The 25,547-nt window shown below is 36.9% G+C and overlaps 1 protein-coding gene across 1 annotated transcript in view; it reads right to left on the bottom strand.

Moving 5' to 3' along the window:
* Positions 1-25,547, bottom strand: part of LOC122791457 (mucin-2-like) — a 508,385-nt gene that overhangs the window by 339,318 nt on the left and 143,520 nt on the right. Inside the window, exons 8-11 of the mRNA XM_044059202.1 lie at positions 19,131-19,344; positions 11,965-12,090; positions 4,737-4,854; positions 2,683-2,821 (exon numbers count right to left, since the gene is read on the bottom strand). Coding sequence (XP_043915137.1) covers positions 2,683-2,821; positions 4,737-4,854; positions 11,965-12,090; positions 19,131-19,344 — 597 coding nt within the window. The remainder of the gene's footprint in view (positions 1-2,682; positions 2,822-4,736; positions 4,855-11,964; positions 12,091-19,130; positions 19,345-25,547) is intronic.

Here is a 25,547-nt window from a genome sequence, read left to right as displayed (position 1 = left end):
TTCAGAGTGGTCTCTGTTGACCTTAGAACCTTTGCTGACCACTACTTGCAGCCGATTCCAGTGGTTTATGCTGTGGGCCCACTATTTCACCAGGGATGACTCTGCAATTGCTGATTCTGCCCAGTATCCTTTCCTTACTAGGATAAAGCATGCTGGCCAGTCTTGTAGGTAATCTTGGGAATGTTTCTCTTTCTTATCCATGTGTTGGCTACTATCATGCCATTTGCCAAAGAAAAGTCTAGAATGGCCTCACTTTCTTTATTCCTGTTGCCCCACCCATTTAAACCCAGGTAGTCGTCATATCCTGTTCTGACTGTCTTTCTGTCTGTCTGTCCTGATTTGTGCATTCAAGTCACCCATTATCAACACCAAGTCATGTTGTCCTGAATTATCTAATAGGTCTTAAAACTGCTGTCTGAATGCACACTTTTCCTCACTATCACAACCTTGCTGTGGTATATAGGCTGAGATTATGAATACTGTCATTTCATTAGGCTGGAGTCTGATTGCCATGAGTTTGTCATTAATTCTGATGGCATCCCTCACTGCTTTTTGAAGCCTCTCCCTCACCACAATTCACACACCATTTCTAGCCTGTCCCCCTCCTGAGTAGTAGACTCTGGATCCCAAGCCAAGTGGCTTGCTGCACTGCCCTTCCATCTTCCAAGTCAGTGAACCTGTATTCTATCTTGTCAGTGAACCTATATTGAGTGTAGCATTTCTTAGTTTATGTTTAGTGGGTTGATTGGTTTTATATCCAGCTTTCACTCAACAGACTTATCCCAATTAACCCAAGCTGTGCACCTGGACACCAGACAGCCAATGGCATATTGACCAAGGGCTGCTGGGCTTTACAGCAAGTACAAACAGGCCAACAGGGGCACGTTCAACTCATCCTACTAGAGCTAACCATATAAAATCTGTTCTGCTGCCTTCAACTCCACTCTTGGATGAGTTTGAGGTGGAAACGCTCAGCATGTTTTTGTGAGGTGGGTGGAAACCCACAGAGACACAGAGAGAACATGCTAACTCCATACAAGCATTGGCCAGAGGTCAGGATCAATCTTTGTACCTGGTTTATTGTTGACAAAGATCTTAACCATTATGGTTAAGGCTGGTCTCAGTAGACATCATATGACTGAAAGATTATAATAGTTACAGTATTTTTTAATAAGTAATTAATAAATGTGGACACCTGGAAACTAACTTACTCAAATGCAAGACATTTAAATGTTGCTTTAAGCATAATGTTTTGAAGTATTTATTCTGGCTTACTGAGAGCAGTAATGCTGAGTTCATCAAATTAACAAAAAACACTTTTGGTTGAATTCATCACATCTGGAAAATAGCTTTTTGTTTTCCCCCTGTCACAACAGATTATTGGAGTTAAGTAAAAGAATGAATGAATGTGATGTACTTGTTATTCAACCAGGGTAAAATTGTAAGAAAATGCTAAGACAATTCAAGCACCAAAGCCTCAGAACCATGTTTCAGTGGTAGAAGAGCAGCAGAATATTGCTTACACCTTAATACTGAAAATATAGTGATGTACCTGGTAAGTGAATGTGGTAGATCTGAGTAACACTAGCTGTGAATTTCAATAAGATTAATTGTGGATGTCAGTAAAACCACTAACAGATATCAGTAAAGCCTGCTTCTTTAAAATTTAACCTGCTAACTAATTTCAACTGCCTAGTTAAGCTGCAGAACTTAGGAAAATGGTAAAACAAATGTTTTTATTCTTGCAAAACATTCACTAGGTATTAACATATTCTTGTGGTATTATTTTACTTAGAAGAATATTTTGGTGCAGTTAATTTATTCTGGGGGAATTGGGGTCTCAAACCTGGCTCAACAAGACAAGCTGAACCTTAGAAGTATGTTTAACTCAAGCATCACCTTAAAGGTCAGCTTGATGTTTTCTTTCACTGGGATCCTAAACCAATGAAAATGATTTAATTTTACTCTTTTATGGCAAGGTTTTAAAATGGTTCTGAAATATTTATTATACATTAATTTTATAAATTATAGATCTTTTGATTTTCAGAATGCCTTAATTCCTGCCATTTTTATTTTATTTTATTTGTTCTTGTCATTTAAGTGTTTCTTTTCCAGGTTTGAAAAGGTATGTTGTCCAGATACACAGACAATCTAAGGGGTGAGTATGTGGTACTATATGAAAGTGTGAAGCAGCATTACTATATTCTCCAAACTAGAATATAATTTCAAAAAAACTATCTATTCCCTCAATTCTGTGGATATCTTGGCCAGAATGTTTTACTATCTGTATGACTTCTAGACCAATTACTACACTAAACATATAAGCAGCAAATTAAATATGAATATCTGTGTCTATAATAAGAAGGACAAACATTTAAGAAGCAAATTGATAATTTTTTATAATCCTTCTGGAAGGTTCTGTAGAACATAAAGACACACATTCCTAAACTGTTCTTTAATCTTACAAAGAGTAGTTGTTTCTTTTTTTCAGTTAATAACATATATGAAATAATAAACTGTGATTTATATCTATGTAACTGTAAGTGCTGATTTAAAAATGAGTAGTGATTGTTCTGTATAATACATGCAGTTTAAGAACAAGATAGCAGTTCTGACAATGCCAGTAATGTAAGTGTCATGCAATATTATGCAAACTAAGTACATATTTATTAATATACTTACTGAAGACAACAGATAGTAACACTGGCCATGAAACTGGTAGAGTTTCCCATCAAAGGTATTGACATGAGAACCACCTTCTACAGCGCATGTAGCTAGACAAGGGAGCTCCACACATTCCCACTGACCACCGGTACAAACACTAGAAGTGAATGCAACAGTTTAATGTAAGTTTGAGCAAGAGGATGCTTAAACAATCCCATTTAATTAATAATTACATGAACCATGAACCAGGAACTGTTGATAAATCATTGTAATATAATAAACTGTTTAATATATTTAATTCCATCAATAATCTTTGCAATCTTTTATGAATACAGGCAACCACAACATAGAAAAAACATACCAGGGGATTCCTAAATGGGCTTACACTAAAAAGCTGCTGCCACAAGATGCTGTTCTGGGATTCAGAGACAAGTTAGTTGTGAAGAAGATGCTAATTTGCATGTCTCTGAATTACAGATACCAATGAGATGTGCAGATCATTGTTGATCTGCACATAGCGGAAGTTAGCTGCAGCTTATGTAGGCATTGTTATTCCCCTTCAGGCATTGTTCCACACACACACACACACACACACACACACACACACACACACACACACACACACACACACACACGTAGATATTCAAACACAAATACACACACCACAGCCCCTGTGCCTGCCCCTGACTTGTCTGCCCTTCCCCTATTGAATTGTTCTTCCAACCCCCGATTCCCGTACTAGTTGAAATTACATAAAGACATGGAAGTTTAGGGTACTCCCCGATGCCTAGTGTTTCCCCAACCCCCAGTTCCTGTAATGGTATAAGTTCCATTATGGTACACATAGTTTCCCTGGTGGCTGGTGTTCCCACCCACCCACCCTCCGATCCCTGTGCTACTGTACATGCCATTATGGCACTCAAGCTTGGTGTAATCCCTGGTGTTTGGTGGCTCTCCCATCCCCAATCCCTGTGCCAGTTTCAAATTTGATAGATAAACATAGCCAAAACCACAATGTGGTAAGGCTGGCTGTACTGATCTATACTGCTGAGCAATTTCATGAGTCACTCGGCTCAGGATGTTTTCCTGGAGGTGGTTCCAGGACAGACAGTACAGTATGTAGATAATTAGCATATGCCACTTCCCCAAATTGCCTCATTAGCATTTAGCACCGCCGCAGAGCCGGTCCTACATGGTGCTGCACATCTCCGTGCTACAGTACTGTGCAGCCCAGTGTTAGTGCCGCTACCAAACACAAAAAATAATTACCATGACAAGTACATGATGGTGTACACATTGCAATACCATTATGAATTCCCTCCATACATTTTTGCATTTATTTCTCTAATATTATGATAAAAAACTTAACATTACAATTGCAATCATACTATTATTCGCTTTATAGTAATAGCAAGCAACAATGTTTTAAAGAAGACCATGCAATCAAACTGCATTCATTTATCTTCCTGCTAACAAATGTGCACAAATTAAAGCTGCAGTAAATGTAACCTGTAATCCTCTAACACGATGTGATTAAACATGTTGTCTTAACCAGCATCAGTAAGAGCAGCAGTGATAGAATGAATAATTGGACAAAATCAATAACAAAGGCAGTATATTAAACATTATGATTTTGACACAAGTGGATTTCTTTATTAAAAATCATTTGCAGACTTGATAGACTTTGAAGCTGTTAAAATGAAATAGTGTTCCAGAAGGAATTGCATAAAAACACAGCTTTCCTCATGACTAAGCATCACAGACAAAAAAAAAAACAAAAAAACAATCAATATTCGTATTCTAAACGCAATGGAATCTCAACATTAAATTACACACTTGAGGGTGGGGGATGCTCAAGTCAAGTATAGAATGCATAATATGTATCTGGGCAGATGGTTCTCAAAGGTTTTGACAAAAATATTAGTTTCTCTCAAAGTCATTGGATCGACTATTTGGAAAGCACACGTTTCACTATCTGTCTTATAGAATGTAAGAAATTGTTCATTATCCACCCACTAATTTGTAAAACATTTACCATTTAAGAGACAATAAATAGAAATTGTTAAATTTACCATTGTTGACAGTTATTTGTGTATGATTCACCAGGTAGGTATGTGGTACCACTGTGGGTACAGGGACAGTTACTGACTGGCACACATCCACTGTTGTTAATGTCATCATAAATCATTCCTGAAAACACATAATCAATAAACGGTCATTTAGTAATACAAAGGATATGTGCTGATTTACAAAGGACATTGCATGATTTTTGTTGTTATCATATTGAATAGAATCATTTAATTTACTCCTTTCATCATTCACTGGAAAAAAAAAAACTACAAGTAGAGTATTTACCTCAGCATTTAGATTAGGAGCCATAAATGCAGGATTTAACAACTAATATTTAAACTAAATATTCTGCATTATAAACTAGGCCAACTTTGGCTATTGCTAGTAGCATTTAAAAATGGCATTTTTGGCAACGTTATTGGCTTGGAACTCAACTCATACCTCTCAGCTGTCTAGATTTATGTGGAATCTCCAGATTTTACCTCATATTTTTGGTCTGTTCCTCACAAAAATTGTGTTTTTATGGCAAATCACTAAATATTGCTCTTACTAAATAATTAGATACATTTGTGTCAAAGACTTCATATCCTTCAGAAAATGCATGCTAACACAAATCATGTTATTCTAGCAAAATTCTAAGTTTATAAGAGCAATTTTTAAAATCTGTTCCTATTTTTCGGCCTTTGACCCACCCCTCCCTCCATTACTTTAGGCTTCATCCATATTTCCTGTGCTAAGATGTTGAAAGCTCTGCTCAACATGGAGGTTTAGTTTTCCCTTCAGTCTTCCAGAATCTCCAATTCTGATGTCTTCTTGCAGCTGAAAACAGGATATATCCAACAGGAAAAACAAAGGTAAGCAAAGCCTCACCACACAGAAAACATACTGAAGAAGCCACACCATGACAGAAAATGATGATAAAAAGGTTTAAGATGCTGGAAGAGTTGACTAAGAGAATACAGAAATGGCTTAGGAGGCACAGGTAAGCCTTACTTCCCTAGAGTCAGGAATGGATCACATGCATGTAAGTATGCAAAAACAAGTTAGAAGAAGTCACTAAGAGGATAAAATTGGTAACATGGAAGTAGAAAATGCAATGCTGAAAATGAAAATAGATTGAATGAAAACCAGGGAAACATAAACAATATATGTTTTTTTAGATATAGTAGAAACTGTAGAGGATGCAGAACTGTATAATTTCTTTTATAACTAATTTTTACCTGCAATTGACACCCCTACCTACCTTGACTAGGAAAAAATAGAACTCATATACACCACAGTGGTCTTTTAAAAGATGCATTCCAATCCCTCTAAAAACTGTTTTCTAAATAGTACTTATCTTCTGCATGAGATGAAAATGAAACATTTAACTATAAAATCTTTCAGGATTTTATAAAACTTGTTTTTATGCCAGGCAGTGTACTCCTTATAAAAGGCAGAGCTAAAAAAGTGTGCCTTAGTTTTTTGAGTGGTATATCTGGCCTAGCTGGTAGTAGTATTAAGAAGGCAGGTAACCCACAGAAAGAACCATAGAGTGAGGTCAAGTTAGGAGGAATGTTCCTGAAGGAGGAAAGGAGACAGGTTGAGTTTGCTACAAATCACAAGAGTAGATAGGAAACCAATGAGTCTGTCCATGTCATCTTAAAAAACATCAAGAAGAATGACAATAAGGCTAAGCAATACAGAAGTCTACGACAATGCCTACAGAGCAAGTGGAACATATCCAGGTGCAACTGGATGGACAACATATCTAGGATTTAAAGGCAAAATGAGAAATAATAATCAAAGCAGCACCTGAACCAGTGGTAAGATTTCACAAGTGAGGTCTCTTCATGGTGGTGGGAAGTTTCATTCTGCCTTGTCCTGAGTGAAGAAGACACATTCCAATGACAGCTTCAGTGTCTTCACAAATGAAAGAGTAACTGTCTGAATTCATCAGAGACCTAAAAGTGAAAAACTATGCCCCTAGCTAACAGAAGAGTCTATCTCCAATGTGGCAGTGAATTAACAAATCTATATTTTTACCAGAGGAATTGGGATATATTCTATTGATAGCAATTACCTGTGAGTTAAAAGGCAGAGAGAGACATTCTACAAAAGGATCAGGAACTGAGCTGGTACGTAAGAGGTCTGACAATGAACAAATCCACATTTTTCAGGATGCTAATTTGTGTGATGAAAGTCTCCAGGTTTATAGTGTCTTTTGTAGTGACATCTGCAGACTACATTTGATATAAAAGTGTTTTGTGTGGATGTTAACTAGTGGTATACAGAATGCATGCTTTGGTCGAAGAAGAATTCAGGAGAGCTGGCCTGCACATAATTGCTTTAAATGATATAAAACACTTTGGTACTGCCTGTATGTTAGCTACTAGAAAGGACAATTGTTTTTTGCTCCTCAGCTTTGGTTGGGAGTACCAACTGTAGGTTTGTCCAAAGCACCAATTGCCCCAGATCCAGCTGTAGTTTTGATTATTATGAAGCTATGTTGAGAGTTTGATATGCCAGTTCTAATTAGTTATATATATGAAAAAATACAAGGGAGTGTGCCTGACTTGGCATGGGAAAATGAAGGTGGATAACTAGGACCAGGAATGCTCCTATGTATGGTAGGGCTTCATAAGAATTCAGGGCAGTAGGAGAAATGTGACAAAGCCATGCAGTGTTATTAAATTAAGGAAAATGTTCCAGGATGCTGTGACACTAAATTTAATGGCCATAAGGGTGCACACATGAGGACTATAGGCATGCTGGTCTAGGATTGGCAACTGTATGCCTTAAATGTATCAAATCCAGTCATTGAAGGGAAATTTCTCTTGGCACTATAATATCAAGCTGATAGAGAAATTAAAAAGCACCAGGTACAGCTTAAAGTCGGATCAACACAAACATACAATATAAAAAAGTAGAAAAAGAAGATATAACTAAGCACAGCTAAAAACAAAACATTTAATATTTGGTAAGTGCTTTCAAGCCAACATTCTCTTCATCAGACCAATACAATACAATACAAAACACTGAAGCAAAAACACTTAAGTACTAAAACTAACAAACCACATGATAAAAAAACAATTAATCAATAAACTAATCTCCTGGCTTTCAACAAAGATCTTAAATGATCCATGACATTCAAGCCATAGTCTTTATCAGCTCGCAGTTCCACTATCCATCTGGCATCTGCCTTTTCAGTGAAATTCTTGACATCACCACCCCTTGGACTCTTAGTGAACAGCTGAAGCACCATACAATTAAAGAAATGTCCAGGAAACTCAGCTAAAGGTGGAAGAAAGGGGAGCCAGTTGTATAGGGGAAGCAATACAACAGTGGATATCAGTAGGGATCTGGATACAGAGCCAGTGTTAAAAGAAGTAGTAGAAGTGGCAGGGAAGGTGAAAAAGGGCAAGAATGCAGGAGAAGATTGATTTAGTGGGGAGTTTTATAAAGGTTTAAGAAAGGAGTTCAGCCATGGCACATGATCTGGCATGTTACTAGATTCTTTTACCAAAGCGTGGGTCGTACTGATCACCAAGTCGGGCCAGGATCAAGTAGGCCCGGAAAACTGCTCGTCACATTTCATGATGAAAGGCAGATGAAAAATATTATTTTAATCATTAATTTTGGCTAGACAGTTATGGAGAATGGTGCCAGGATGGAAAAAGAACAGAAGTTTTGTGAAGGGAAGGGCAGTGGGATCCAGTTGGGAGAATTTTTAGTGGGGTTAAACAAATAAGCTATTAAGTAAGATGAATTTTTTTTTTTTTTGAAAGTAAAAATGTCTTTAGCATGGTGGAGTGGGACTTTCTCTTTACAGTACTAGAGGAGCAGTCAATGAAAAACTCGTTAGGAGGTGGCTTAAAGCACTATAGGAATAAAAAATTAACACGGGACATGGAAAATGAAAAATGGATATGATGAGGGTCCCCTATCATCAATCTTGTTTCTACTAGCAGTTGATGTCTTGACACTAAGAGTTTGATGTATTTTGGACAATAAGAGTTTGATGTATTTTGTGTACAGTGGCACAAAAGTGAAGTGAATTTCATCTTTTTTTCTGATAATTGTCTGATGATTACGGGGACAGAGCAGATATGGATCTGAGGAAATTTTCAGGTGTCTTAGAGGACTTTAAAAGAGTTTAAGGGTTGGAATGTAATTGGACTAAAACAATCTGGCTTAGAGTAGGAGTAGTAGGGAAGCATATCAGAAAAGAAAGGATCAAATGCTTATGAATATAGCTATGGCATGGCACAGAGGGATAAAGGCCTAACTACGGCCCAGGCAGCCTAGATTTAATTATTGACTCAGGCATCTGAAGAATAGCAGAGAAAGAATGGATGTGCCTATCCTGAAAGGCATGGCATGCAACTGCCCATTTCTTGCATTAGATTTCTGGTGGAGGTTGGGGATGTGTAAGCAAGTCATAGCCTAAACTGGAAATATGCAGGAAACATTGTCTAAGTCACTGTTCAGGCAGGATGATACCGCACATGTCCCCACTACATATCTACCCACAAAGAAATATATGCATACACAGGGAAAAATGAGGCATTTGGTCATACAAGAAAACCTCCTGGCAGCAACATGATGTCTTGATCTCCTCACAGCCTTCAGAATGGATCAGAGTAATCCAGAAGCATAGAACTGGGTCTGATAGGCCAAATTAGTGAAGAAGAGGCAATGGGGGCAGCTGAAGTTCAGCTGCAGGGAAAAAAGTATCAAACAATATTTATGAACAAAAGTAATGGAAACATGTAAGTATACACTTTGAGTAAACTAAAATGAGGCAATACAGCAAATTATTAAATTGCTAGGTAGATGGCTGAAGATGTTTACAATGAATATAGATGTGATACAGATGATGATTTTTATTGAGGAATCTTTATCTGTTTACAAAATTAGTTTTGAAGAGCAAGGATAAACGACTGCAGAGGATAAAAATGATATGTGAGGTTCTGTTTAGGTGGTAAAAGGAGGCATATAGCAAACAAGAGACTGCACTTAACACATAAACTCGGAGGATAGGGAATGTGAGATTTCAAACTATATGACCTTGTTACATAAGCTTCATGTCTCTTGAAAAAGGGGGGACAGAGACTAGGATGGTGTTGGGAACGAGTAAAGGAAATAAATTAGAGGTGAAGATGTGGAGAGTGGGAAAACAAACATTCAGGACTAGGATGTCTGCAACACCTGAGACGAGGTTAGGTCTGTGATGGTGGCAGAATTCTGGGTGGCACAGCAAGGGGGAATGTTCTTATAGCCTGATGAAAACTAGAGTGTGGAATAATGCAAACAGTGAGATGGGGGTGGGGGATTCTGTAGGTGCAGTGGAGGTGAAAACTGAAAAGAAATAAAACCATGAGAGTATTTTTTTTTTGGTAAGGAAAGATGTTTGCCTTTTGTGAAATGGGAAAAAATTCAGTTCAAAATTTGGGATGGTTGTTCACAGATGGGTTTTAAGAGCCTATTCATAGTTTAGAAATTTAAATAGATGACATGAGGTGGGGAAGAAGATCAAAAAAAAATGTACCAGTGAAATGGTATATAGGCATCTGAATATGCAAATGTATTCAACATAAATGAAAAAGCTTTTGTTGAGATGGGTCACATGTAAAGATTAGTTTTAGCCCCCAGTAATGGTATGCATTGAGTAGGAGACTGAGTGAGGTGAAAGCAGTTACTGTTTTTTGGTACCAGTACATGAGTCTTGTTCACAGTTGGCATAGTACTCCAACAAATAAGAATCACCTGAAAAGCTGGAACAGAGAAATGGAGGACTGGAAGGCAGGTCCTGGAACCAGTCATACATTTGAGTTGCCTGATGGTAAAGGACATCCAGGAACAATGCTGGTGAGAGAGGAAAGAAATCTCTGAGTAACTGGTTTCTAGTAAATGGAAGTTCATATTGCTGCACAGAGGAGCGAAAAATTCATGGACAAGGAGAAATAGAGAAAGCCAGGTTCTTTTCCTTGGCAGCTGGGTAAAAAGTCTGACTGCAAAAGGATGGAAGGTATAAGACAGAAGGAAAATGGGATGGGGAATAACATCTTAGGATTTATAGGAAGGTGATAGCAATGCATATTAAAAGAAAGCAAAAAGAAAAAAATTAGGAACAGATGGTTTAAATGATATGCATGCATTTGATCGGCCGGTGGATGGTCGATTGGGTTATTGCCAAAGGCAGTGCAGCAAAACCTCAAAAAAGCGATCGTACTTGTTGCAAATCGCAAACTATCACCCCCTTTTTGACCCATGGTAACGCTTGTTTAGGTGGTAGAGAGGTTGAAATGTCGAATTTGGTGATTTTTATGACATTATGACCGTTTGGCATTACGAAGTTCACAGATAAAACTTGGTGTACTGCATGATCGAGCAATGTGCGCTCGACTAAATGAATGTAAATCGGTTTAAATACATAAAGAAACTGTCTGACTGACTGAGAAGAGGTAAAAATGGAGATATTTGTATGAAGGCAGACCAGAACAGTTGGGGTGAGAAGTAGAACAGGAGACATAGCATAGAGAACAAAAAATTCCATTTTTTAAATATGTATTATGATGACATTTTGCACTGTTCAGATTGTCAGAGAATTTTGGCATTCTATTTCATATCATTTGAAAGTACTATGCAGACGATTATGATTAGGTCTCTGATTATAATAAGGAAGTTATATGCTTGAGACATGGATGTCAAAAAATTGACTTGAAGAGCAAAGCTTAAGAAATGACTGTTGACATCTATATTGAGAACATGCAACTTTCCTGGTTATGATGGAACAGACCTGATCATAATTCTTTGTTGTGCATGAAACTTTTTTATGCTCCCAGGTGCTACAAAAGTTAGAAAAAAGATTAAAAGTGTAATAGTGATGAGTCTTACAGCTTAGTAAGCTATGACACACTAACTACTGTCATGCAGAGAGTGGCCCCCCAAGAAGAGAATTGAGAAGTTGGTAAACAGTTTGTGTTTAAAAAAAAGAAGTTCAAATGAAGTGTTTAAGTTGTTTTAACAGCTTCACACTGCTCTTTGCTTTGTCTGCTAAGTACCACTAAGCATGATAGCAGTGTTTAACAGCATCAAGAGCATGTGTAACAATTGTTAACCACCTTTTTGATTTCTCTTATTTCAGAGCACAGTCATAGTGCCCTATGAAATACAATATTTTTATTCTTTTCCATGTAAATTGTAAGTACAATAAAAAAGGATATATAGAAGAAATAGTTCAGTTACCTGGAGGACAATAACAACCATCTGAACAGTGGTCATCGCATGTCTGGCTCCTCTCCTGATTTGAGCATGTATTGACACAAGGGATGTTACATTCCTGATATTGCATGTTAAATGGACATTGCTGGGCTGAAAAACATAGCATTTTTATTATAGTCATTATTGAAAAGTATTTAGCAGTGTCTAAATTTTCTCAATTACATTTAAAAGACCTTTTTCTCAGATATCATGCATGTATAATGTATAAAATAACCTATAAGTCAGTCAGAAAAATAAATAGCTGTCTCTGTTATAAGATACATCCTGATGTTTGAAATTCTGCTCTGATCAAACTATCAACTTCTGTGATCCTCTCTAAGATTAACATGCACTCTTATTTCATCTGCAGCACAATCACATAAATAATTATACAAGTCCATAAGAGTATGGCATTCACATTTATGAAACACATACCAATTAAAATAAACACGAGTATGTTCATGTGTGAGGATTAGAACCCAGGTCTTTCAAAGAAGCATTGCATTTAGCCTAACAGGGAATACCTGAAGTAGATGAGATCTGTGCATCCCAAAGCACATTTTTTAAGTATGACACGACTATACAAAAAAAACAAAGATATGATTCATTTATTTATGAATTGCCTTTAGCTCTAAATAAGAGAAACAAATGTACCAGTAAAAGTATTGGTTGTGGCTTTAGGTCCATGAATTCTGGTATATCATTCCAGTTATTTAAAAAATTTGCTGAACTGAAGTTCTTTAATAACCAGGGCAATTATGATTGGATAATCATAACAGAAGCATGGGATTCTCCTAAGTTTATCAGCCCTGGGTTTAAGAAATTTGGATGTTTTTGAGAGTCATTAAGGGGTGGTAGAATATTGACATTAATTAAAGAATCCATTCCATCAGAATTATTTATCTGTGATCAAATTAATGAAACATTATGGACTGATTTATTAAAATCTCCTGAATCAATAAGAATAACAGCTATAGAAAACCAGATTTAAATAAGGCTCAGAACATGGAATTTCTGGATATACTTGATATTAGATTAATACATAATAAATACATTTTTGTCTGTGACTTTAATTACCCTGGCATTTTTTAAATACTTTTTCTACAAAGAATGAATATTCAGAAAGTTTACTGATATTATGTGTTATCATACTTTGACTCACCATGTTACCATTAAAACGAGGAAAAATAATATTTTGGACTTAATATTGACTAATTATACTAATTTAATATGTAATACATATATATATATATATATATATATATATATATATATATATATATATATAGATGGATTCGTATCACTTCACTGAAAGACCATTTCACTGACACCCATTTCACTGAGACCAAATCACCTAAAGTTCATTTCACCTAAAACTCATTTCACTGACAAGTAGTACTCTAAGGCAAGTCAAAGGTATATGTCCTTTCCCCCACTGTAGTGCAATCCTGGTGTTAATATATATAGTTAGGGGGTGTGGGGAGCACAGCCCCCAACATTGGGGGGTGTGGGGTTGTAGCCCCCACCTAGTTGGGTTTTACCAAATAATGTAAAACAAAACCAAACAACAGAGAACCCCCACACTCCCCTAACTATATATACTAACACCAGGATCACATTACAGTGGGGAAAAGGACATATACCTTTGACTTGCCTTAGAATACTACTTGTCAGTGAAATGAGTTTTAGGTGAAATGAACTTTAGGTGATTTGGTCTCAGTGAAATGGGTGTCAGTGAAATGGTCTTTCAGTGAAGTGTTACAAATCCATATATATATATATATATATATATATATATATATATATATATACATTATACATGCATACATCTTTGGGGTTGTCAGATCACAATTCTTTAAGCTTTGATATCAAGCCACCTACAAAATATTTTGTTGCTAAGAAGGCAATATATAATGTACAGCAATATTAATTATAATTTAATTAAAAATAAAATTTCAGCAGTAGATTGGACCGCTGAGTCATCCTAACAAGAATGTAGATATATTGCATTAGAGAAGCTATTAACTAAAAAATTAAAGTCTACATTAATAAATCACAAAATACATTTCATTGCTGGTGGAGTAAGTCTTTGATAGGACTATACAAGAAAAAGAAGCAAAAGTCTTTAAGGTACAGAAAATTTCCTATGAAATATAACAAAAGAAATATGAATAAAATAACTAAGGCTTCACAAACTAAAATCTAACAGAAGAAAACTGATTTTGAAATTAAGTTAACTACTTCAGATAATAAAAAGAATTACTGTAAGTACATTAATTCTCACAGGAAGATTTTTAATCCATTTATGACAATTGAACTAAATGGCTCTTTACTGCAAGTTGCTTTAGATATAACAAATGCATTTAATAGGTATTTTGGATATAACAAAAGATAAATGAAAAAGCAGGTTTATTTGACAAGTTAAGCACATGTAATGCTACCTGTCCTGAAATAACATTAGTGATAATTAGAAAAGCTTTAAACAAGCCCCAGAATAAAATATCAGCAGGATCAGATGACGTTCCATCAATAATGTTAAAAGTCATAAACCACAACCTAGTTATTCCACTCTCATTTATTTTTAACTCTCTTCCCAGGGATTGCACTGTTCCCAGGACATGGAGATTATCAGTTGTAACTCAATCCAATACACAAGAAGGATAAAACAATTGATTTGAATAATTATTGCCTAATCTGTTTGACATCTATAGTAGGGAAGCGCTATGAAAGGTGTTTTATGGGACTTATAGTACAGGACAAATGAAAAATAATTAACATGGTTTATATCAACATGGTTTCAATATTTGCAGATCTACCTTGATTAATTTGGTTGCATTTTACAATCATGTACTAATACAGTTGATCATAGAATGTCCACTGTTGTTATTTATTTATAATTAGCCAAGGCTTTTGTTACCCTGCCACATATTTCAGTTTTTGATGCTGTTATAAAAGATAACTTAAATCCATATTTAATTAATTGGATTATGGAGTGGTTACTTGACAAGAAACAAGTTGTAACAGTCTTAGGATCACATTGTTTTCCTTTTTATGTGACAGCAGGTGTCCGTCAGGACTCAATGTTAGGCCCTTTGGTATTTAACATCGTATTTTTTTCCTTTCCTGCCATAAAAGGGTAGAAAAACAAATATGCTGATGATTGTAAATTAGGGTCTGTCCTCACTTCAACCAATGATTATATTAATATAAATAAATACATAGCAGAAGTTTCTTTTTATGCCAATAAAATTGGCATTAATTTCAGTATTATAAATGCAAGATAATGTTTTTGGTAAACTCAATAAGAGGGAACTAATTTTGCTACATAATAAGATTCTAAGTGAATTTCCTGACTTCAGAGACTTAGGAATTTTAATTTCTGCAAATATAACATTAACTAAGCATGTTAACACAACACACTAAGGTTATGAAACAATTTGGACTGTTAATGGAAAAATATCTCTTTAAGGGAAGAAAGATATATATGGTGGAGCTATATTAATCCTTTATACCTCCATTTTTGGAGTACAATAATGTATCTTGCTCCTATAATAATGGGCACCTTATAAAACTTGAGTGCACACACACACACACACACACACACACACACACACACACACACACACACACACACACACACACACACACACACTCACAGCTCTTTCCCTCTAATGTGAAATATGCCACATTTCTCCTGTAGGTCTCTACTGCAGAGAGTTGTATGGTCTATATTTGCAGTGTGAGTCTATGATCATCAGTGACTACTTATATCCAAGATGGATATAGGTGATACCCCTGGGGGAAATTTACGGTCTCTCATCCAGTTGTCTAGGTTACACTTAAATAGGGTCATTTAAAAGCTCTGTTTTACATGAATTGGGAGTCTGTTTCAGAGGAGTCGTAATCTCTGGGAGACATATCTGTCTTTCCAGCATGTCCTGTTAATGTCACAGGATAGGTTAAAATCCCTAGAGTGAGTGAATCTTGTCCTATTTGACTTGAGGATGTGCAGCATTTTCATTAGGGCAGGATCAGAGACTGGTCTGTAGGCCAGGCACAAGTTGTGTCTCAGCAGCCTATAACATGCAGAGTACAGTGACAGGGTCTTCAGTCTGTCCATGTAGGTCATGTGTTAAAGGTCCTGAATTTTCTTGGTGAGAAACCAGAGGTCTATCCATCTGCTGCAGGAGTCTGGTGAGGTTCATACAAAAGTGAGCATAATACTCTATTAGTGGTCTGATGAGGGATAAGTACAGGGAGTTATAATTTCTTTAGCTCTGGATGTGATGTCCTTATTTATGAGATGTGCAATGTAGAAGGCTTTCCTTACAGCTGTGTATACATGGTGATCGAAGTTAAGGTTGCTATCAACCTGTGTTCCCATATCTCTCATCACAGGGTTTGAGCTAAGAGGGGTACTGTTAATATTGTAATTTGCAGGACTTCCCCTTTGCTGAAAGGGATGACAATAGATTTTTTTTTCATTTAGTTTATGTCTATGGCTTTGGTACTAATCTTTTGTCTGTGAGAGCCCTTTTTGTAGTATATCAGCATCACTGGGGGACACAGTGATTTTCCCCAGTTTGCAGTCATCAGCAAACTTGGTAAGCCACAAGATATCTATTTTCACCTGGACTTCTGAGAAATAGATTCCAAACAGTAGGGGGTCCAGCACAGATCCTTTTGGTGCACCACTAGCAACTGGTCTGCTGGTGGAATTCCCACCTTTGATTGTATGTATTCTGTCTGTGAGCCAGTTGGCTACCCATCTAGTGACATATGGATTAATCCCCAGCTGGGTGAGTTTCTCAATGATGCCTGAGAGGGGGATTGTATTAAAATCCTCGCTTAAGTCAAGATAGGCTATTTGTACTGTTTTGCCTTCATCCACGGCTTTGGTGACATTTTCAAAGAAGTCCACCAGGTTTATTAAGCATGATCTACACTTAATGAACCCAAATTGGGTCAGATCAAGAGTTTGAAGGTCACCTATGTCTTTGTTGATAAGGTCCATGATGATTCTCTCCATGGTCTTGCAGATAAGGATGGTTAGGCTTATGAGTCTATAGTTCCCAGGGTCAGTTGATGGACCCTCTTTGTGCAAGGGAATTACTGCTGCTGTTTTCTACTCTGCCGGGGCAAAACCAGAACTTAGACTATGGTTGAAGAGAGCGCCACGTGGTTCCATTAGGTCTTGTTTTAGACCATTTAGTAGGCAGTCTGGGATGTTATCTGGTCCCATAGAGGCTGCGTTTCTGGCTATGGAGAGTGAGGTTATGACCTGCTCTTTGGAGATACTAGGTAGAGGACTAGTGATAAGATTGCTTTAGGGTATGACTGATGGGGATGGGGATGGGGGGATAAAGTTAGTGCCATATCTGTCTGTTAGCAGGTTGGAGATGTCCTCAGGATCAGTATGAGTGGTACCATCCACTACTAGTTTGGCACAATGCTGAGCCTTCTCTTTTAGATTTCTTACGTAGCTAAAGAATGCATTGTGATTATCCTTGGCTAAGGATACTAGTTTAGCTTTGTAAATGGCTTTAGAGTACTTTACAAGATATCTAATTTGCTTGTTCAAGCTGTGGAAGGTATCCTTCCTCTGCTGAGTCAGTCGCCTCTTATTCTTAGACTTTAGTTTCTTCCTCTTGTTGTATAAACTATTTATGCTTGATGTCCACCAGGGTGGCTTGTTTTTTGTGAGGAACTTATTGTAGCAAGGGAACTCTGGTACTTCTCTGTCTCATGAAGAATTCACTCAGGTCTCCACCTCTGCTTCAGATGTTGCTAAAAACATTCTCTCTGGTCTTTGCTGCATACATCATATGCAAACTCTTCACCTAGAGAATTCAATTTTGCCTCTGTGTGGGTGCCCACAGTGTGATCTTTCACCATTGCTCCAGTTAAATGCTGTGAGTACCTTCACTGAAAATCCATGATGTGTTAGAGTAGCAGGAGAATTCCACAGAACAGCTATAATAAGATGATTGGTTACTATTGCATTATTCAAATCTGAATCAGTTGTGATCCAATGTCAAACCCTGCTTCTTATTAGCAAAACGTGAGGAAGAGGTGGAGACCTGAGTGAATTCTTCATGAGAGAGAAGGACCAGAGTTCTCTTGCTGTATCAAAGTGAAGCACAGTAATTTATTCTTCCAGACCTGCTGACCGAATACAGATTACCAGCAATGTAGCATCAAGGGATTAGCACTGAAGATTTCCACACCATGGGTCATCAGAATGCACCATTTTACACTATTGCTGCTGTTTGCAGAATTACCTACATAAGGTAATATGAGACAGCATGTTTCTTGGTATGAATTAGATGATAAATGCAGAAAATCTTTAAAGCAAAACATACTGAAAGGGAAGGAATGAGATTTCTGGAAGAGGACTTAAGGACCTTATTCTACTTTTTCTAAAACACAATCAGCCGCCAATTTCTACTACTTCACTTTAACTTGGTGTCTGTCTGACATCAAACATGCTTAAATAAGATTGGAAAGGTAATTATAACAATAATGTATCTTCACTTTGGCATCCTGATATGACTCAGAACCTGAGTTAAATCTTAAGGTAATACATTTTGCCACAGCATAAAATATGCATTACACTAACATGTAATAAAAAATATAAATATACCATTCAAGAGTATAACAAACCAAAATTCAAACATTATGACAACTGCTACGGTAAAGAATAAGAGTGTAATGGGTATAAAAAGGGAGTCACAAAAATACAGAAATATGTAGCTGGAATTGATAAGCTTGTATACTGCTGTTTGAAGCAACCAGTAAGGGACATTGCTTTTAGAATATAAATATCCATAGGGACAAAATTCCCTGCTGCAGTAAAGTTAAACACTGTCAAACACTGTTCTCTGATGAAATAAAGTATACTTTTATAATTTTCAAAATATATAGATTACATGCAGAAATCCCCTAACTGTATCTCATACATAGCATATAAACAGTTTGTATTCTGAATTTTAAATGTAGCATCCAACATTTTGTAATAGTGATTACGTATAACTAGGCAAGGTCTGATGATTAAATATCTGACAATAATCTGTTTTGTGGTTATTTCCTGTGAAACACAGCCAAAGTCCATAATTATTAATCAGTTGCAGAATCAGTTATAGAGCACTTACTGCAGAAGTTGTTGGTTCGCCAGTTCTTGGGTTCCCCTCCAGCATGGGCACATTGCCTAGAATATTCCGTTGCAACACTGCACATACAGTTATTTGAGGATTCTACACAGTTACACATGTCTAATATACAGGACTGTACATATGGGCCAACATCCACAAATGCGTTACAGTCACCGAACACTGCATCTGTCAGAAAATTCTGGCATTCTGATCTCTATATATGGGAATAGACAAATTAAAGAAGTTATTCATAAGTGGCAAACTGAAGTGATTTTGTGTGAAATACCACATTTTATTATATTATATATTATATTTTATTATATATTATTTTATTTTATTATATTATTTGTTGCAAGTACAACCCAGTGCTAACAACAAGCAGTTAAGTAAGCTAAAACCATGTTTTTGGAAATAGCAGCCAGTTTTCAGGCAAACAATCTCCAAGAATGCCAAGTTTTGACGAGTCAGAAACTCAGCTTTATATAGAACCCCTTTGGAATCCACATTAATGAACAGTATCCCTATTTCTAAACAGATTCAAAAGGCAAGATTGTTCTCTCTGTCTCTCTCTTTCTTATTAGCTATTGAGACCTTGGTCTGGTCTTTTTTTTTCTGCTGTTTACTGTGATACTTCAAGCTGAAAAATAATGACATTTGTTCATGACTGAAAAAAAATATATGAAATTCCTTTTTTTGCTTAGGATCATAGATTAGCACTACCCTTGGAGACCATTTTAAGCACTGCCAATTACTCTCATCTGAGAATGTGTCTGTAAGGTAAACACCTTAACCATTATGTCAACCTCCCATCCCTTGAAAAGATCACCAGTCTGAAAGTAAGCCTGGGCAAAATGTTACCAGTTAATGAAGATGTCAGGGTATTAAGTGTGGCTTATAGGCTTATAGGTTGTAATTAACCTTATGGTCACAGAATACCATCAAAGAACTCAGCCATTTCATCCAATATTACTGGAAGGCTAACAATATCCCTCATTAAGTAAACTTTCTCCACATATTCCTGGAGAAAATTTGCAATCACCCTTCAGTCATCCAGACTGGCTTTAAAGGTTTTTAGGGAAGTACTCTATTTGATAAGTAAGGGCAGCATATTCCAGAAATGGGGAATATGCTGGGTTAGGTATGTGTCGTAATACTTTGTGTTGATGTGGTAGAATATGTTTAAATCTCTAGAAGGAGTCTTTGCTTTACCACTGGTTTTATTTAGCTAAAGGCCTTCAGAGAGTGCCAGTTCATTCATAACATGCCAGGCTAAGCAGAGATCATCCTAAAAGGGTCTGTATGATGCTGAGTAGTGGGGCACAGCTGTTAGTCTGTCAGAGTAGCTAAGGATACTAAAACCTGGAGGATTTGAGTATCAGAATGGGATTTGATAACTATTTCCAGCTTGCAATAAGCACACTTGTTTTTTTTGGTCATCACATGTGCTTAAATACATTAACATATATTTGTATCCTAGTCCATCAGTATCTCCATAAAATCCGCAATAAGTTATTTCCTTACTTTCCATAAATTCTGAAACAAATTGTTTACTTAGTTTAAGTGGGTACTGCATCTCTTGCTCTGTTATGATGCAAAGCTTGATTAAGATAACTCACCTGTTCATTGATTTTGTTATGCTATGAAATTCACCCCCATCACCAATCATCGAAAACCCTTTGGCTGTGAAAGTTACTCCAATTTCCTGAAGCATTTGTATAAGGAATGGGTGAAGGGTTTAACAGGACGGGTATTTTTGTACCCGTTTAAGGAAATGGGTGAAGGGTTTAACAGGACGGGTATTTTTGTACCTGTTTAAGGAAATGGGTGAAGGGTTTAACAGGACGGGAATTTTTGTACCCGTTTAAGGAAATGGGTGAAGGGTTTAACAGGATGGGTATTTTTGTACCCGTTTAAGGAAATGGGTGAAGGGTTTAACAGGACGGGTATTTTTGTACCTGTTTAAGGAAATGGGTGAAGGGTTTAACAGGACAGGTATTTTTGTACCCGTTTAAGGAAATGGGTGAAGGGTTTAACAGGACAGGTATTTTTGTACCCGTTTAAGGAAATGGGTGAAGGGTTTAACAGGACGGGTATTTTTGTACCCGTTTAAGGAAATGGGTGAAGGGTTTAACAGGACGGGTATTTTTTTACCCATTTAAGGAAATGGGTGAAGGTTTTAACAGGACGGGTATTTTTGTACCCGTTTAAGGAAATGGGTGAAGGGTTTAACAGGATGGGTATTTTTGTACCCGTTTAAGGAAATGGGTGAAGGGTTTAACAGGACGGGTATTTTTGTACCTGTTTAAGGAAATGGGTGAAGGGTTTAACAGGACGGGTATTTTTGTACCCATTTAAGGAAATGGGTGAAGGGTTTAACAGGACGGGTATTTTTGTACCCGTTTAAGGAAATGGGTGAAGGGTTTAACAGGACGGGTATTTTTGTACCCGTTTAAGGAAATGGGTGAAGGGTTTAACAGGACGGGTATTTTTGTACCCGCTTCTTTCCATGGACTGGAGCATACAGATCTGAAAAAATCATTTAGTGGCCATTACATTTGTTGATTAGTGATGCAGTCAAACAGTTCCACTCCCACAGAGATGAAACGAGAGTATATTTTCCTTGATGGTGACACTCCTTAGGTTGCATGCTGGCACCACAAGTTACTCTGCTTTCATCTGAAGCAGTGGCAAATGCCTTTCTTGTTTGTCTGTTCTTGTGAAAGCTGTTCAGAAGGTGGCTCTGTTACATTTTACTAGCACTAACTTGACTGAAGCTTCAGCAGGAGGCAACCCTCCTTCCTGAATCCCCATATGGCAATCCACATTTACATATATTTATTTTATTTATTTATTCTCATTTGTTAACCGGGTTGGTCCAGCTGAGCCAAAGGCCTGTTTTCAGTGGAGACCCGAGGAGAAAAGCTCCAGTTACAATTATGGTCATTAAAGTCGAAAATTTACATCACAAATGGTATATACAAGAATATTTACAGTAAAGTAAAGTTAACTAATCTAACAGTTTTGTACAGGTTTCAGTGTATATCTATACAGTAACAACAAGTTAGTCAGGAATCACAGGATTATTCCGTGTATATCTATGCAGTAACAACAATTTAGTCAGGAATCAAAGGATTATTCAGTGTATATCTATGCAGTAAGAACAAGTCAGTCAGGAATCAAAGGATTATTTAGAAAAAAAAACAGGTTGTTGGTATGTAGTACTATCGATACTATGAAGACGAGTGAGAAATGAGGAAAGAGAAGGATATGAGAGAAGGTAGGTAGATTAAGGAGGAGGGTAGCTAGAATCAGGTTGGAGCTTGATAGGATACTGGACCGGATGTCCAGGCGTTTTACACACACACACACGCATATATATATATATATATATATATATATATATATTGATTCACTTCATAATCTCAAAAGACTGAAATCTCGAATTTCAGTTTTTGAGACCATGAAATCGAATCCACACAACACTGAAAGCCCAAAACCGCGAAATTTAAAACACCAAACTCACACCAGACCACACATATACCACAACAACCACACCACGAAATAAACAAACAAAACAACACATATCCACAAGCATACATCACAAATAAGCAGGGGGGCAAGCCCACCTGCACCCCCCATGTGGGGGGGTTGTGCCCCCCACACATCTACTACTTATATATACTAATTCCGAGATTGCACAAACAGCAAACAAAAGCAAACTCACACACACATTCTACAGTCCCTCTCTCTCACACACACACACACACACACACACACACACACACACACACACACACACACACACACGCACATCACACATATCAGCACACTCACATACACTCAAACTACCACCCAAAACCCTTACAAAATACTCACTTTCCTGACATTACACCTAACTCCACACACGGCACCGCACAACTTCCACATACAACCCCGGACATTACGTAGCATAAAGCCATAACCGCGAATTCGAGATATTCGAATTCGCGATTATGCACTTCCGCTATTTCAACACTTCGACTGCATAGTCTCAGATACTGAAATGCGACATTTCAGTATTTTGAGAATATAAAGTGTTTCCATATATATATATATGTGTGTGTGTGTGTGTGTGTGTGCGTGTGTCAGTGTGGGTGTCTGTGATTTTATCATCAAATATCAAACACTCCAAACACTGAATCTAAAAAGAAAAAAAAAAAAAATACAACAAAAAAAATATAAATAAAAACAAATGTATTTGCAGGGGGGCAAGAAACCCTACATTTCCCAAGTTGAGGGGTTGTGTCCCCCACACTCTCTGCTATATATATATACCAACAATGAGATTGTAGAATAATCTGGAAATTATCAGATCTTGCTATCATGCCAAATAATAGGTAAAGCAACCAGGAGGCTGAAAAAACATAAACTTAAGAGTTGCACAACAGCTGAGAAAAAAAAGCCAAAAATAATGTTTGAATAACCACTGATGTTCGCATAGCAACCAAACCAACTGTGATTCCCAATGTAGAACAGCTATATTTTCAGTTGCATACCAATAAAGTGTACTTCATGAGTTGAACCCTCATCCATTTTATATTTTTCCCAAGAACAGGGAAGTCTTGTAAAACACTTAATCCACTGCCTTCAGCACTTCTACAGTGATGACAACAAGGTATGAAAACAGTTAATAAGAAAATAAGATGGCATGTGAAAACAGAGGTGATAGGACACTAATACTGTTTATTCTTTGTGACTGGACTAGTCACACACGACTAATTGCCTCTTTACAAGGGAGACAGAAGATGGTATTTCTACTTCAAGTGGAAATTTGGCCATGTCATCAGGGAACGTGTTCTTACTCTTTGAGAAGATGAATCTTTTGTCATGGGACGAAGTGTAATTGCAACATGTAAAATTCCGCTCAGATTGATGGTGTATGTGAACGTTCTGATTATGTTGAAGTTACTCTAATTTCATCAGCTGGATTATCGACATGATTTGAAGGAGATGTTAGACATTGAAGAACCTGAAATTGGGTCGGAAATGTCCTGGAGCTGACTTACCTACAAAATGCAACCTGAATGCTTAGTGGTAAATGTTGAGCAGGAAGTGACATTATAGGTTAAAACAATAACTGTTGATATTGTAACCTTTACTGACCCAAATGATGAGTACACCTTCTTCTACACAGCCTGCTGTTTCTAATGCTTCTGCAGTATAAAAACACATTTCAGTGACAAATATTTCTTCTCTTAAAAGGACTAATATATCAGTGTTAGGAATTACTTCTAAAGCTGAACAACCATTAAATAGATAAGATGTTTAAGATTATGTTATTGTTCCCTTGAGATTTGGAGTGAGAGATGCGTGTGCATTTATACACATGGAAAAGAAACTTTTTATGAAATAATGCTTGAAATTTTTCACACTGCAGATTGTTTTGTGTGTGTGTGTGTGTGTGTGTGTGTGTGTGTGTGTGTGTGTGTGTGCATGTCAAGTTGAGTTAAAAGCATTTTGGCGACCCTGTGCTCAGTATGATGTTTTGTCCTTTGTCTATGGACTTTAAAAGACATATTATGGTACAATTTCATCCTGCAGGTATCCTGGACACTGATTTGACAAAGTGCTTTTCTTTTTATTTTTATGCTGTCTATGAAAAATGAAGGTTCTGGAATGGGGTGTGGAAAATTTGGTCTTTCTCACAAGTTTATAAATTTCTACTAAGCTGACTGTCCTGGTAGGCTGTATTAAGCCTAGCCAATTATCTCATGTGAAAATTAAACCCTGCACCTTGTGCCTTTAAGGTACACACCTTAACCATTATGCTACTCTTCAAACCTCCCAATTTTTCTTGATGAATCTTGATGGGAAAAGAAAGCATTTACCAAGTGTAGTACTGATTAATGGATATAGTGCATATGTTTCTTACAGGGGCAAGCCCCAAAACTTTTTTTCTGGATCTGTATTCCATTTCATTCAGAACAGGGCACTCTAAATCACATTTTGGTCCCATGTGTAGGAAATGTAATACATCTGCATTGCTCAATTTTTAAAGAATCTGATTTACCAACTACCTTTACTAACTGCAAACGCTATTTCTACTGTTGTTGCTAATATTGTTAGGAAGGGAGAAGAGGTTGATACTAATGAGGTTGCTCGTTTACCTGCACAATCAGGAACAGGTGATAATTGTATCAGTGATCATCTGCAGGCAACTGCTGACATTGCTTTGGAGGAAGACGGAGGAAAAGACAGCAATGTTAGTGACAATATTCCTCATACAGCAGAGAGTGAATGTAAAAGGATAAAATATTACATTTAGTACAAGATTTTGTAAGGGAAAATTAAAACAATGAACAAAAAAAATGTTAACAAAAGGAAGGGATGGAATAGCCAGTTATAGTCTAAATGTTAGTAGTTTAATTAATGAAAAAA

Source organism: Protopterus annectens, chromosome 17.part0 (genome assembly GCF_019279795.1).
Source record: "Protopterus annectens isolate FY-2018-M chromosome 17.part0, PAN1.0, whole genome shotgun sequence".
Lineage (NCBI taxonomy): Eukaryota > Metazoa > Chordata > Ceratodontiformes > Protopteridae > Protopterus > Protopterus annectens.
Note: the sequence above shows the minus strand (reverse complement) of the source record. Positions and strands in the feature narration are given on the sequence as shown.